The 17,316-nt window shown below is 44.6% G+C and overlaps 1 protein-coding gene across 1 annotated transcript in view; it reads right to left on the bottom strand.

The window, feature by feature from the left end:
• Positions 1 to 3,766: 3,766 nt before the first annotated feature.
• zgc:112285 (uncharacterized protein LOC561476 homolog) overlaps positions 3,767 to 17,316 on the bottom strand; it is a 28,976-nt gene continuing 15,426 nt past the window's right edge. Inside the window, exon 6 of the mRNA XM_067972338.1 lies at positions 3,767 to 3,946. Within this exon, the coding sequence (XP_067828439.1) occupies positions 3,767 to 3,946 (180 nt within the window). The remainder of the gene's footprint in view (positions 3,947 to 17,316) is intronic.

Raw genomic sequence — 17,316 nt, forward strand, 5'->3', positions numbered from 1 at the left:
GCAAAGGGCTCGATGCAGCACACGAACAAGACGGAGGAGAGAGGACAGCTCTGCCTGACTCCCGATTTGATCGGGAAGCTTTCTGATTCCCACTCATTGATTGAAACGGCGCTACTGATGTTTGTGTAGAGCAGTTGGATCCAATTGCGGATTCTCTCTCCAAACCCCATTTTGGAGAGCACGTCCATCATGTACGTGTGGGATATTCTGTTAAAGGCCTTCTCCTGGTCCAGGCTGATCAGGCAGGTATTCACCCCCCTGTCCTGTACGTAGGCGATCGTATCCCTGAGTAGCGCCAGGCTATCAGAGATCTTCCTGCCGGGTACGGCGCAGGTCTGATCGGGGTGGATCACCACCTCCAGGGCTGACTTGACCCGATTGGTGATGACCTTGGACAGAGTTTTGTAGTCCACGTTAAATAGTGAGATGGGTCGCCAATTTTTGATTTCTTCCCTCTCCCCCTTCCGCTTGTAGATGAGGGTGACGATGCCTTTCCGCATGGAATCTAACATGCTGCCTGCCAGAAGCATACCCCCGTACACTTCCAGCAGGTCTGGGCCTATCCAGTCCCACAGAGCCGCGTACAACTCCACCGGTAAGCCATCGCTTCCGGGAGTCCTACTCTTCTCAAAGGAACGGATGGCCTTTGTCAGTTCATCCAGAGTTAGCGGGTGATCCAGACTCTCCTGCTTGCTGTCGTCTCGAACCTCCGTGATAGACGACAAGAAGGACTGGGAGGCCGCGCTGTCTGTGGGATTTGCGTCGTACAGTCCGGCATAAAAGGATTTGCAGATCCTCATTATGTCGGGCTGCGAGGATGTGACCTCTGGACACTGCAGCTCTGGACACTGCTTCTCTGCATACTGTCTCACTCTGGACACTGCCCCTCTCTGGACACTGTGGGGTCAATTTTTGGATGGCCGAGTGGATGCGTTCGTGGTGGGGGGGCTCCTAAAATTGGGAATTCCTGGAGTGGGTCCGGAGCCCGGCTCCAACCCACCCACTTCCGGGTTCCCCAATGACACGAATCGGTGCGCGCGCAGCCCCCGCATGCGGGACTCCCACCGGCAATCAAATCCAGCGGGATCCCACTTAAGATCATTATCTGGGTATTTGAGGTCGTTTACAGACCTCATTAGTTGGAGATTTTAGGAGGATTCGGATTTTGGACAATCCAGAGCGTGTTTCACATGCTGGGGGAAACACTCTCTGTTTAAACAGACGTGTTGCAGCCAGCAGCCAGTGGCAGCTGCAAAGGTCCATTTAACAGGTGTGGGGTAAACCCTCATTCATTGCAGCAGGGCACTCTGTCACCTCAGACAAAGTTTTACCTGCCACACCGTTGTCTCCACGCTCCAAATTATTAAATCATACCCTAAACTCTGCTGTCAAACACATTTACCTACTTTGTGGACCCCCTCACACTCACACCATCAGGATGGGGGGGGGGGGGTTCCATTGCTGCATTCATCAATCCACTGGAGGACGAGCAACATCACCAGCCTCCCCAGGCACGCCGTCCACCTCCGGCACCTGGAGCTGCGCAACAGGCACCTCCACAAAGTAATCGTGCAGCTACACATACACCCACTGTAGGGTGACCCAATGGGTGGCATCAAGGGTGTTCATGGAGAACCTCATGAAAGGGCATTATTGCACAAGCCAGTCAAGAATGGCCAAGACGTGGCAGTAGTGGTGCCAATATAATATGTAATGTGAGTTGATCAGAAATCAAATATAAGTAAAAACCATGACAAACCCTCAAACACCCTTGTGCATCCCCTTCATGCTCACGACACGTTTGCCTTACGCTTCCTACTACACATGTGATGCATGAGCTGTGGCTGCAGCACAGGTAGTGGCAGGTTGGGTGAGGCTGACCGTGAAAGAGATGCACGAGAGGGTGAGTATGAGATAGAGCCATGAGATTGTATGAGGATTGGGTTGAGTGGCAGTGGTGGGATGAGTACTGGCGAGGTGAGTAAGTGCAGGTAAGATGGATGAGCTTTGAGCGGGTGTGAGGAGTGATGTGATAGAGTAGTGTTGGCAGTGCAGAAGGAGATGTGGGGTGGGGGTGGTGATGTAGCAGACGGAGTGTAGGGGAATGAGTAATTGTAACTCTCTTCAGCTGACCTACTTAGGTCATTGAAGCGCCTCCTGTACTGTATGCAGGTGGGCGATATGTTGGTGGTGCTGATCACCTCCTCTGCCACCTTGAGCCAGGCCTTCATGGTGGCAGAGGCTGGCCACTTCTCCCGTCCGCCGGGGAGAAGATCTCTGTCCTCCCCCTCCTCCTCATCCCATCCAGTAGGACCTGGAGTGAGGCATCATTAAACCTGGGAGCAGCCTTCCCCCTGGGCTGCTCCATGCTGCAATTTTGGCTCCTTTCTGCAACATCAGTCAGTGGAGGACTGCCCCTTTAAATAGGGCTCCTCCAGCTGACAGCCTGTGATGCGGGTGTTCAGTCCGCCCGCTGCGCAGCTTTCCAGCGCGAAACCCAGAAGCCAAGGTAAGTGGCTTCAATTTACTTACGATCGTGTGGGGAACCCATCGATTTTACTGGGCTGGTTACCCACGCGCCCAGTCGACCCCCCCGCCTCCCTCCTAATATCGGGCCCTGTGTCTCTCTCTGGACACTGCACCTCTGGACACTGTTTCTCTACACAGTATCACTGGACACTGTGCACCTATGGACACTGTGCCTTTGGGTGCTGTAACTCTGGACACTGTGCCTCTCTCTGGACACTGCATCTCTGGACACTGTACCTCTCTCCAGACACTGCCTCACTCCGGACACTGTGTCACTCTGGACACTGTGTCACTCTGGACACTTGGGTTGCCAACTCTGGTTGGACATATTCCTGGAGGTTTCATCACATGACCTTCTGCCTCCCACGGTCCCGTCCAGTCAAACAGCCTTTTACCCATCTCCAATAATTTCATGAACAAATGTGTTCAAATAAACTGAAAAATACACGCAATTAATTTAATGCCCCAATGATTTTCCTCTGGGTTGCTCGCAGCAGTGTCCTGGAGATGAATCTTTAATTCCTGGAGACTCCAGGACAGTCCTGGAGGGTTGGCAACCCGACTGGACACTGGGATGGAAATTCCTTTATGCCCTTTCTTGGGCTTGAAATGGGCTGTCAGTTTTTCGATGTGCGCTGACAGCAGACACCATCCTCACAACTGGCACCAGCTTGGAAAATTCCTGCTGGTATCCTCAGCCACAGATTCAGGGACAAAACCTTGAACTTCAAACCAAATCTATTGTTTGCCAGCGACAGAAATTGATGAAAGCAGCATTAGTGTCCATTGTAAGCAATCAATCCACGACTGAACCTATGGGTTTGTCTTGCAATTTGTGGTTTAGCCTGTTGTGGGTGTTCATCACATCTGTGTCTGACCCAAGTGCAATTGAGTGTGGGGCAATGGCAAATCGTGTGCTACAGGTTCACGCCCCTCAGGAGCTGGGGTGAGACTGTCCAAATTCAGTACAACCATCAGCGAGGGGATCTTCGTCCCCTTAGTTTGATTGGATTTGATCTGACGAACGAGGGAAAAGTCCGTAACACTGCCCTGTCTCTTCCATAGAATGTTTAAATAAATACCCAAGGATCACTGGCACAGCAACTCGAATAAACACAAGGAGCACTTTTTCCTTCAAAAGCTTTTATTTTCATGGAAAAATTAACACTTCACAACACTTTCTGTTCCCCTAAATTAATTTGTGAGCTCTAATTTGCAACCAGCGTTGGACTTGGCTTCAGCCTAAGAAATAATCCCGTATCCGTGTTTTCTCAATCCAGGGAAGATAGGCACTGGTACTGGTAAACACACTGGGCTTGTTCTCAACTGTGCATCCAATGGGTCCAAAACTGACCACACCATGGACTTCCCACTTGTGCGAGCCAAGCTGACAGAGGAGAGGACCACCAGAGTCCCCCTGAAACACAAGATATTGCTCAGTGAATCCAATTAATACACCATCACATACAGTTCAATGAATCCCAGGAATACACCGTCACACAGAGTACAGTGAATCCCAGTAATACACCATCACACACAGTACAGTGATTCCCAGTAATAAAACATCACACACATTGCAGTGAATCCCAGTAATACACCATCACACACAACACACAGAATCCCAAAAATACACCATCACACACAGTACAGAGAAACCCAGAAATACACCATCACACAGAGTACAGTGAATCCCAGTAATACACCATCACACACAGTACAGAGAATCCCAGTAATACACCATCACACACAGTACAGTGAATCCCAGTAATACACAATCACACACAGTACAGTGAATCCCAGTAATACACCGTCGCACACATTACAGTGAATCCCAGTAACACACCAACACACAGTGAATCCCAGTGAATACACCATCACACAGAATACAATGAATCCCAGTAATACACCATCACACAGAGTACAGTGAATCCCAGTAACACACCACCACACATATTACAGTGAATCCCAGTGAATACACCATCACACAGAATACAATGAATCCTAGTAATACACCATCACACACAGTATAGTGAATCCCAGTAATACACCATCACATACAGTATAGTGAATCCCAGTAATTCAACGTCACGCACATTACAGTGAATCCAAGTAATACACCATCACACAGAGTACAGTGAATCCCAGTAATACACCATCACACACAGTACAGTGAATTCCAGTAATACACCAACACACACAGTCGTGAATCCCAGTAATACACCATCACACAGAATACAGTGAATCCCAGTAATACACCACCACACACAGTACAGTGAATCCCAGTAATACACCAACAGAGTACAGTTAATCCTTGTAATACACCATCATACATATTACAGTGAATCCCTGTAAAACACCATCACACATATTACAGTCAATCCCAGTAACACACCATCACACACAGGATAGTGAATCCCAGTAATACACCATCACACACAGTACAGTGAATCCCAGAAATACACAATCACACATAGTACAGTGAATCCCAGTAATACACCATCACACACAGTACAATTAATCTCAGTCACAAACCAGTACACAGTGAATCCCAGTGAATACACCATCGCACACAGAACAGTGAATCTCAGTAACACACCAACATACAGCAGTGAATCCCAGTAACACACCAACACACAGGACAGTGAATCCCAGTAACAAACCAGCACACAGTGAATCCCAGTAATACACCATCACACACAGTACAGTGAATCCCAGTAATACACCATCACACACAGAACAGTGAATCTCAGTAACACACCAACATACAGCAGTGAATCCCAGTAACACACCAACACACAGGACAGTGAATCCCAGTAACAAACCAGCACACAGTGAATCCCAGTAACACACCATCACACACAGTACAGTGAATCCCAGTAATACACCATCACACACAGTACAGTGAATCCCAGTAATACACCATCACACACAGTACAGTGAATCTCAGTAACAAATCAGCACACAGTGAATCCCAGTAATACACCATCACACAGAGTACAGTGAATCCCAGTAACACACCATCACAGAGTACAGTGAATCCCAGTAATACACCATCATACAAAGTACAGTGAATCCCAGGAACACACCATCACACAGAGTACAGTGAATCCCAGTAATACAGCATCACACGGAGTACAGTGAATCTCAGTAATACACCATCACACAGAGTACAGTGAATCCCAGTAACACACCATCACAGAGTACAGTGAATCCCAGTAATACACCATCATACAGAGTACAGTGAATCCCAGGAACACACCATCACACAGAGTACAGTGAATCCCAGTAATACAGCATCACACGGAGTACAGTGAATCCCAGTAACACACCATCACACACAGTACAGTGAATCCCAGGAATACACCATCACACAGAGTACAGTGAATCCCAGGAACACACCATCACAGAGAGTACAGTGAATCCCAGTAATACACCATCATACAGAGTACAGTGAATCCCAGTAACACACCATCACACAGATTACAGTGAATCCCTGTAATACTCCATGACACGGAGTGCAGTGAATCCCAGAAATACACCATCACACAGAGTACAGTGAATCCCAGTAATACACCATCACACACAGGACAGTGAATCCCTGGAACAAACCAGCACACCGAGAATCCCAGTAATACACCATCACACACAGTACAATTAATCTCAGTGACAAACCAGCACACAGTGAATCCCAGTAATACACCATCACACACAGTACAGTGAATCCCAGTAATACACCATCACACAGAGTACAGTGAATCCCAGTAATACACCATCACACACAGGACAGTGAATCCCTGGAACAAACCAGCACACCGAGAATCCCAGTAATACACCATCACACACAGTACAGTGAATCCCAGTAATACACCATCACACAGAGTACAGTGAATCCCAGTAATACACCATCACACACAGGACAGTGAATCCCTGGAACAAACCAGCACACAGTGAATCCCAGTAATTCAACGTCACGCACATTACAGTGAATCCCAGTAATACACCAACACACAGAGTACAGTGAATCCCAGTAATACACCAACAGAGTACAGTTAATCCTTGTAATACACCATCACACATATTACAGTGAATCCCAGTAATACACCAACACACAGAGTACAGTGAATCCCAGTAATACACCAACACACAGAGTACAGTGAATCCCAGTAATACACCAACAGAGTACAGTTAATCCTTGTAATACACCATCACACATATTACAGTGAATCCCAGTAACACACCATCACAAACATTACAGTGAATCCCAGGAATACACCATCACACACAGCACAGTGAATCCCAGTAACACACCAACACACAGTTCAATTAATCTCAGTAACAAACCAGCACACAGTGAATCCCAGTGAATACACCATCGCACAGAGTTCAGTGAATCCCAGTAACACACCATCACACAAAGTACAGTGTATCTCCGAAATACACCATGACACACATTACAGTGAATCCCAGTAATTCACCGTTACGCACATTACAGTGAATCCCAGTAATACACCAACATACATTACAGTGAATCCCAGAGATACACCATCACACACAGTACAGTGAATCCCAGGGATACACCATCACACACAATACTGTGATTCCCAGTAATACACCATCACACACAGCACAGTGAATCCCAGTAATACACCATCACACACAATACTGTGATTCCCAGTAATACACCATCACACACAGCACAGTGAATCCCAGTTATACACCATCACACACAGTACTGTGATTCCCAGTAATACACCATCACACACAGCACAGTGAATCCCAGTAATACACCATCACACACAGTACAGTGAATCACAGTTATACACCATCACACACAGCACAGTGAATCACAGTTATACACCATCACACAGAGTACAGAGAATCCCAGTAATACACCATCACACACAGTACAGTGAATCCCAGTAATACACCATCACACACATTACAGTGAATCCCAGTAATACACCGTCACACACATTATAGTGAATCCTAGTAATACACCGTCACACACAGTACAGTGAATCCCAGTAATACACCATCACACGCAGTACAGTGAATCCCAGTAATACACCATCACACACAGTACAGAGAATCCCAGTAATACACCATCACACACAGTACAGTGAATCCCAGTGATACACCATCACACACATTATAGTGAATCCCAGTAATACACCATCACACACAGTACAGTGAATCCCAGTAATACACCATCACACACAGTACAGTGAATCCCAGTAATTCAACGTCACGCACATTACAGTGAATCCCAGTAACACACCATCACACACAGGATAGTGAATCCCAGTAATACACCAACAGAGTACAGTTAATCCTTGTAATACACCATCACACATATTACAGTGAATCCCAGTAACACACCATCACAAATATTACAGTGAATCCCAGGAAGACACCATCACACACAGCACAGTGAATCCCAGTAACACACCAACACACAGTTCAATTAATCTCAGTAACAAACCAGCACACAGTGAATCCCAGTGAATACACCATCGCACAGAGTTCAGTGAATCCCAGTAACTCAGCATCACACAGAGTACAGTGAATCCCAGTAATACACAATCACACATAGTGCAGTGAATCCCAGTGATAAACCATGACACACATTACAGTGAATCCCAGTAATTCACCGTTACGCACATTACAGTGAATCCCAGTAATACACCAACATACATTACAGTGAATCCCAGTAACACACCAACACACAGGACAGAGAATCCAAGGAACAAACCAGCACACCGAGAATCCCAGTAATACACCATCACACACAGTACAGTGAATCCCAGTAATACACCATCACACACAGTACCATTAATCTCAGTCACAAACCAGTACACAGTGAATCCCAGTAACACACCAACACACAGTGAATCCCAGTAATACACCATCACACAGAGTACAGTGAATCCCAGTAATACAGCATCACACGGAGTACAGTGAATCTCAGTAATACACCATCACATGGAGTACAGTTAATCCCAGTAACACACCATCACACACAGTACAGTTAATCCCAGTAACACACCATCACACACAGTACAGTGAATCCCAGTAATACACCATCACACACATTGCACAGAATCCCAGTAATACACCATCACACAGAATGCAGTGAATCCCAGGAATACACCATCACACAGAGTACAGTGAATCCCAGTAATACACCATCGCACACAGTACAGTGAATCCCAGTAACACACCATAACACAGATTACAGTGAATCCCTGTAATACTCCATCACACAGAGTACAGTGAATCCCAGTAATACACCATCGCACACAGTACAGTGAATCCCAGGAATACACCATCACACACAGTACAGTGAATCCCAGTAACACACCATAACACAGATTACAGTGAATCCCAGTAATACACCATCACACACAGTACAGTGAATCCCAGGAATACACCATCACACACAGTACAGTGAATCCCAGTAACACACCAACACAGAGGACAGTGAATCCCTGGAACAAACCAGCACACCGAGAATCCCAGTAATACACCATCACACACATTACAGTGAATCCCAGTAATACACCATCACACAGAGTACAGTGAATCCCAGTAATATACCAACACACAGAGTACAGTGAATCCCAGGAATACACCATCACACACAGCACAGTGAATCCCAGTAACACACCAACACACAGTTCAATTAATCTCAGTAACAAACCAGCACACAGTGAATCCCAGTGAATACACCATCGCACAGAGTTCAGTGAATCCCAGTAACACACCATCACACAAAGTACAGTGTATCTCCGAAATACACTATGACAGAGAGTACAGTGAATCCCAGTAACACAGCATCACACAGAGTACAGTGAATCCCAGTAATACACAATCACACATAGTGCACCGAATCCCAGTGATAAACCATGACACACATTACAGTGAATCCCAGTAATTCACCGTTACGCACATTACAGTGAATCCCAGTAATACACCAACATACATTACAGTGAATCCCAGAGATACACCATCACACACAGCACAGTGAATCCCAGTTATACACCATCACACACAGTACAGTGAATCCCAGGGATACACCATCACACAAAGTACAGTGAATCCCAGTAATACACCATCACACACAGCACAGTGAATCCCAGTAATACACCATCACACACATTACAATGAATCCCAGTTATTCACCATCACACACAGTACTGTGATTCCCAGTAATACACCATCACACACAGCACAGTGAATCCCAGTAATACACCATCACACACAGTACTGTGATTCCCAGTAATACACCATCACACACAGCACAGTGAATCCCAGTTATACACCATCACACACAGTACTGTGATTCCCAGTAATACACCATCACACACAGCACAGTGAATCCCAGTAATACACCATCACACACAGTACAGTGAATCACAGTTATACACCATCACACACAGTACAGTGAATCACAGTTATACACCATCACACAGAGTACAGTGAATCCCAGTAATACACCATCACACACATTACAGTGAATCCCAGTAATACACCGTCACACACATTATAGTGAATCCTAGTAATACACCGTCACACACAGTACAGTGAATCCCAGTAATACACCATCACACGCAGTACAGTGAATCCCAGTAATACACCATCACACACAGTACAGTGAATCCCAGTAATTCACCATCACACAGAGTACAGTGAATCCCAGTAATACACCATCACACAGAGTACAGTGAATCACAGTTATACACCATTACACACAGTGCAGAGAATCCCAGTAATACACCATCACACACAGTACAGTGAATCCTAATAATACACCGTCACACACAGTACAGTGAATCCCAGTAATACACCATCACACACAGTACAGTGAATCCCAGTAATTCACCATCACACAGAGTACAGAGAATCCCAGTAATACACCATCACACACAGTACAGTGAATCCCAGTGATACACCATCACACACATTATAGTGAATCCCAGTAATACACCATCACACACAGTACAGTGAATCCCAGGAATACACCATCACACACAGCACAGTGAATCCCAGTTATACACCATCACACACAGTACAGTGAATCCCAGGAATACACCATCACACACAGTACAGTGAATCCCAGTAATACACCATCACACACAGTACAGTGAATCCCAGTAATACACCATCACACACAGTACAGTGAATCCCAGTAATACACCATCACACACAGTACAGTGAATCCCAGGAATACACCATCACACACAGTACAGTGAATCCCAGTAATACACCATCACACACAGTACAGTGAATCCCAGTTATACACCATCACACACAGTACAGTGAATCCCAGTAATACACCATCACACACAGCACAGTGAATCCCAGTTATACACCATCACACACAGTACAGTGAATCCCAGGAATACACCATCACACACAGTACAGTGAATCCCAGGAATACACCATCACACACAGTACAGTGAATCCCAGGAATACACCATCACACACAGCACAGTGAATCCCAGGAATACACCATCATACACAGTACAGTGAATCCCAGTAATACACCATCACACACAGTACAATGAATCACAGTAATACACCATCACACACAGCACAGTGAATCCCAGTTATACACCATTACACACAGTACAGAGAATTCCAGGGATACACCATCACACACAGTACAGTGAATCCCAGTAATACACCATCACACACAGTACAATGAATCACAGTTATACACCATCACACACAGCACAGTGAATCACAGGAACAAACCAGCACACCGAGAATCCCAGTAATACACCATCACACACAGTACAATTAATCTCAGTGACAAACCAGCACACAGTGAATCCCAGTAATACACCATCACACACATTACAGTGAATCCCAGTAACACACCATCACACACAGGAAAGTGAATCCCAGTAATACACCAACAGAGTACAGTTAATCCTTGTAATACACCATCACACATATTACAGTGAATCCCAGTAACACACCATCACAAATATTACAGTGAATCCCAGGAAGACACCATCACACACAGCACAGTGAATCCCAGTAACACACCAACACACAGTTCAATTAATCTCAGTAACAAACCAGCACACAGTGAATCCCAGTGAATACACCATCGCACAGAGTTCAGTGAATCCCAGTAACACAGCATCACACAGAGTACAGTGAATCCCAGTAATACACAATCACACATAGTGCAGTGAATCCCAGTGATAAACCATGACACACATTACAGTGAATCCCAGTAATTCACCGTTACGCACATTACAGTGAATCCCAGTAATACACCAACATACATTACAGTGAATCCCAGCAACACACGAACACACAGGACAGAGAATCCCAGATACAAACCAGCACACCGAGAATCCCAGTAATACAACATCACACACAGTACAGTGAATCCCAGTAACACACCATCACACATAATACAGTGAATCCCAGTAATACACCATCACACACAGTACCATTAATCTCAGTCACAAACCAGTACACAGTGAATCCCAGTGAATACACCATCGCACACAGAACAGTGAATCTCAGTAACACACCATCACACGGAGTACAGTGAATCCCAGTAATACAGCATCACACGGAGTACAGTGAATCTCAGTAACACACCATCACACACAGTACAGTGAATCCCAGTAATACACCATCACAGACAATACAGTGAATCCCAGTAACATACCATCACACACATTGCACAGAATCCCAGTAATACACCATCACACAGAGTACAGTGAATCCCAGTAACACACCAACACACAGGACAGTGAATCCCTGGAACAAACCAGCACACCGAGAATCCCAGTGATACACCATCACACACATTACAGTGAATCCCAGTAATTCAACGTCACGCACATTACAGTGAATCCAAGTAATACACCATCACACAGAGTACAGTGAATCCCAGTAATACACCATCACACAGAGTACAGTGAATCCCAGTAATACACCATCACACAGAGTACAGTGAATCCCAGTAATACACCAACACACAGAGTCGTGAATCCCAGTAATACACCAACACACACAGTCGTGAATCCCAGTAATACACCATCACACAGAGTACAGTGAATCCCAGTAATACACCATCACACAGAGTACAGTGAATCCCAGTAATACACCAACACACACAGTCGTGAATCCTAGTAATACACCATCACACACAGCACAGTGAATCCCAGTAACACACCAACACACAGTTAAATTAATCTCAGTAACAAACCAGCACACAGTGAATCCCAGTGAATACACCATCGCACAGAGTTCAGTGAATCCCAGTAACACACCATCACACAAAGTACAGTGTATCTCCGAAATACACTATGACAGAGAGTACAGTGAATCCCAGTAACACAGCATCACACAGAGTACAGTGAATCCCAGTAATACACAATCACACATAGTGCACTGAATCCCAGTGATAAACCATGACACACATTACAGTGAATCCCAGTAATTCACCGTTACGCACATTACAGTGAATCCCAGTAATACACCAACATACATTACAGTGAATCCCAGAAATACACCATCACACACAGCACAGTGAATCCCAGTTAGACACCATCACACACAGCACAGTGAATCCCAGTTATACACCATCACACACAGCACAGTGAATCCCAGTTAGACACCATCACACAAAGTACAGTGAATCCCAGTAATACACCATCACACACAGTACTGTGATTCCCAGTAATACACCATCACACACAGTACAGTGAATCACAGTTATACACCATCACACACAGTACAGTGAATCACAGTTATACACCATCACACAGTACAGTGAATCCCAGTAATACACCATCACACACAGTACAGTGAATCCCAGTAATACACCATCACACAGAGTACAGTGAATCACAGTTATACACCATTACACACAGTACAGTGAATTACAGTAATACACCATCACACACAGTACAGTGAATCACAGTAATACACGATCACACACAGTACAGTGAATCACAGTTATACACCATCACACAGAGTACAGTGAATCCCAGTAATGCACCATCACACACATTACAGTGAATCCCAGTAATACACTGTCACACACATTATAGTGAATCCTAGTAATACACCGTCACACACAGTACAGTGAATCCCAGTAATACACCATCACACGCAGTACAGTGAATCCCAGTAATACACCATCACACACAGTACAGTGAATCCCAGTAATTCACCATCACACAGAGTACAGTGAATCCCAGTGATACACCATCACACAGAGTACAGTGAATCACAGTTATACACCATTACACACAGTACAGTGAATCCCAGTAATACACCATCACACACAGTACAGTGAATCCCAGTAATACACCATCACACACATTGCAATGAATCCCAGTAATACACCATCACACACATTACAGTGAATCCCAGTAATACACCAACATACATTACAGTGAATCCCAGCAACACACGAACACACAGGACAGAGAATCCCAGATACAAACCAGCACACCGAGAATCCCAGTAATACAACATCACACACAGTACAGTGAATCCCAGTAACACACCATCACACATAATACAGTGAATCCCAGTAATACACCATCACACACAGTACCATTAATCTCAGTCACAAACCAGTACACAGTGAATCCCAGTGAATACACCATCGCACACAGAACAGTGAATCTCAGTAACACACCATCACACGGAGTACAGTGAATCCCAGTAATACAGCATCACACGGAGTACAGTGAATCTCAGTAACACACCATCACACACAGTACAGTGAATCCCAGTAATACACCATCACAGACAATACAGTGAATCCCAGTAACATACCATCACACACATTGCACAGAATCCCAGTAATACACCATCACACAGAGTACAGTGAATCCCAGTAACACACCAACACACAGGACAGTGAATCCCTGGAACAAACCAGCACACCGAGAATCCCAGTGATACACCATCACACACATTACAGTGAATCCCAGTAATTCAACGTCACGCACATTACAGTGAATCCAAGTAATACACCATCACACAGAGTACAGTGAATCCCAGTAATACACCATCACACAGAGTACAGTGAATCCCAGTAATACACCATCACACAGAGTACAGTGAATCCCAGTAATACACCAACACACACAGTCGTGAATCCCAGTAATACACCAACACACACAGTCGTGAATCCCAGTAATACACCATCACACAGAGTACAGTGAATCCCAGTAATACACCATCACACAGAGTACAGTGAATCCCAGTAATACACCAACACACACAGTCGTGAATCCTAGTAATACACCATCACACACAGCACAGTGAATCCCAGTAACACACCAACACACAGTTAAATTAATCTCAGTAACAAACCAGCACACAGTGAATCCCAGTGAATACACCATCGCAGAGTTCAGTGAATCCCAGTAACACACCATCACACAAAGTACAGTGTATCTCCGAAATACACTATGACAGAGAGTACAGTGAATCCCAGTAACACAGCATCACACAGAGTACAGTGAATCCCAGTAATACACAATCACACATAGTGCACTGAATCCCAGTGATAAACCATGACACACATTACAGTGAATCCCAGTAATTCACCGTTACGCACATTACAGTGAATCCCAGTAATACACCAACATACATTACAGTGAATCCCAGTTAGACACCATCACACACAGCACAGTGAATCCCAGTTAGACACCATCACACACAGCACAGTGAATCCCAGTTATACACCATCACACACAGCACAGTGAATCCCAGTTAGACACCATCACACAAAGTACAGTGAATCCCAGTAATACACCATCACACACAGTACTGTGATTCCCAGTAATACACCATCACACACAGTACAGTGAATCACAGTTATACACCATCACACACAGTACAGTGAATCACAGTTATACACCATCACACAGTACAGTGAATCCCAGTAATACACCATCACACACAGTACAGTGAATCCCAGTAATACACCATCACACAGAGTACAGTGAATCACAGTTATACACCATTACACACAGTACAGTGAATTACAGTAATACACCATCACACACAGTACAGTGAATCATAGTAATACACGATCACACACAGTACAGTGAATCACAGTTATACACCATCACACAGAGTACAGTGAATCCCAGTAATGCACCATCACACACATTACAGTGAATCCCAGTAATACACTGTCACACACATTATAGTGAATCCTAGTAATACACCGTCACACACAGTACAGTGAATCCCAGTAATACACCATCACACGCAGTACAGTGAATCCCAGTAATACACCATCACACACAGTACAGTGAATCTCAGTAATACACCATCACACACAGTACAGTGAATCTCAGTAATACACCATCACACACAGTGCAGTGAATCACAGTTATACACCATCACACACATTACAATGAATCCCAGTAATACACCATCACACACAGTACAGTGAATCCCAGTAATACACCATCACACACATTGCAATGAATCCCAGTAATACACCATCACACACAGTGCAGTGAATCACAGTTATACACCATCACACACATTACAATGAATCCCAGTAATACACCATCACACACAGTACAGTGAATTCCAGGGATACACCATCACACACATTACAATGAATCCCAGTAATACATCATCACACACAGTACAGTGAATCACAGTTATACACCATCACACACAGTACAGTGAATCCCAGTAATACACCATCACACAGAGTACAGAGAATCCCAGTAATACATCATCACACACAGTACAGTGAATCACAGTTATACACCATCACACACAGTACAGTGAATCCCAGTAATACACCATCACACACAGTACAGTGAATCACAGTTATACACCATCACACACAGTACAGTGAATCCCAGTAATACATCATCACACACAGTACAGTGAATCACAGTTATACACCATCACACACAGTACAGTGAATCCCAGTAATACACCATCACACACATTACAATGAATCCCAGTAATACACCATCACACACATTACAATGAATCCCAGGAATACACCATCACACACAGTACAGTGAATCCCAGGAATACACCATCACACACAGTACAGTGAATCACAGTTATACACCATCACACACAGCACAGTGAATCACAGTTATACACCATCACACACAGCACAGTGAATCCCAGTAATACACCATCACACACATTACAATGAATCCCAGTAATACACCATCACACACAGTACAGTGAATCTCAGTAATACACCATCACACACAGTACAGTGAATGACAGTAATACACCATCACACACAGTACAGTGAATCCCAGTAATACATCATCACACACATTACAATGAATCCCAGTAATACACCATCACACACAGTACAGTGAATCTCAGTAATACACCATCACACACAGTACAGTGAATGACAGTAATACACCATCACACACAGTACAGTGAATCCCAGTAATACACCATCACACACATTACAATGAATCCCAGTAATACACCATCACACACAGTACAGTGAATCTCAGTAATACACCATCACACACAGTACAGTGAATGACAGTAATACACCATCACACACAGTACAGTGAATCCCAGTAATACACCATCACACACAGTACAGTGAATCCCAGTAATACACCATCACACACAGTACAGTGAATCCCAGTAATACATCATCACACACATTACAATGAATCCCAGTAATACACCATCACACACAGTACAGTGAATCTCAGTAATACACCATCACACACAGTACAGTGAATGACAGTAATACACCATCACACACAGTACAGTGAA

This window comes from Heptranchias perlo, chromosome 36 (genome assembly GCF_035084215.1).
Source record: "Heptranchias perlo isolate sHepPer1 chromosome 36, sHepPer1.hap1, whole genome shotgun sequence".
Lineage (NCBI taxonomy): Eukaryota > Metazoa > Chordata > Chondrichthyes > Hexanchiformes > Hexanchidae > Heptranchias > Heptranchias perlo.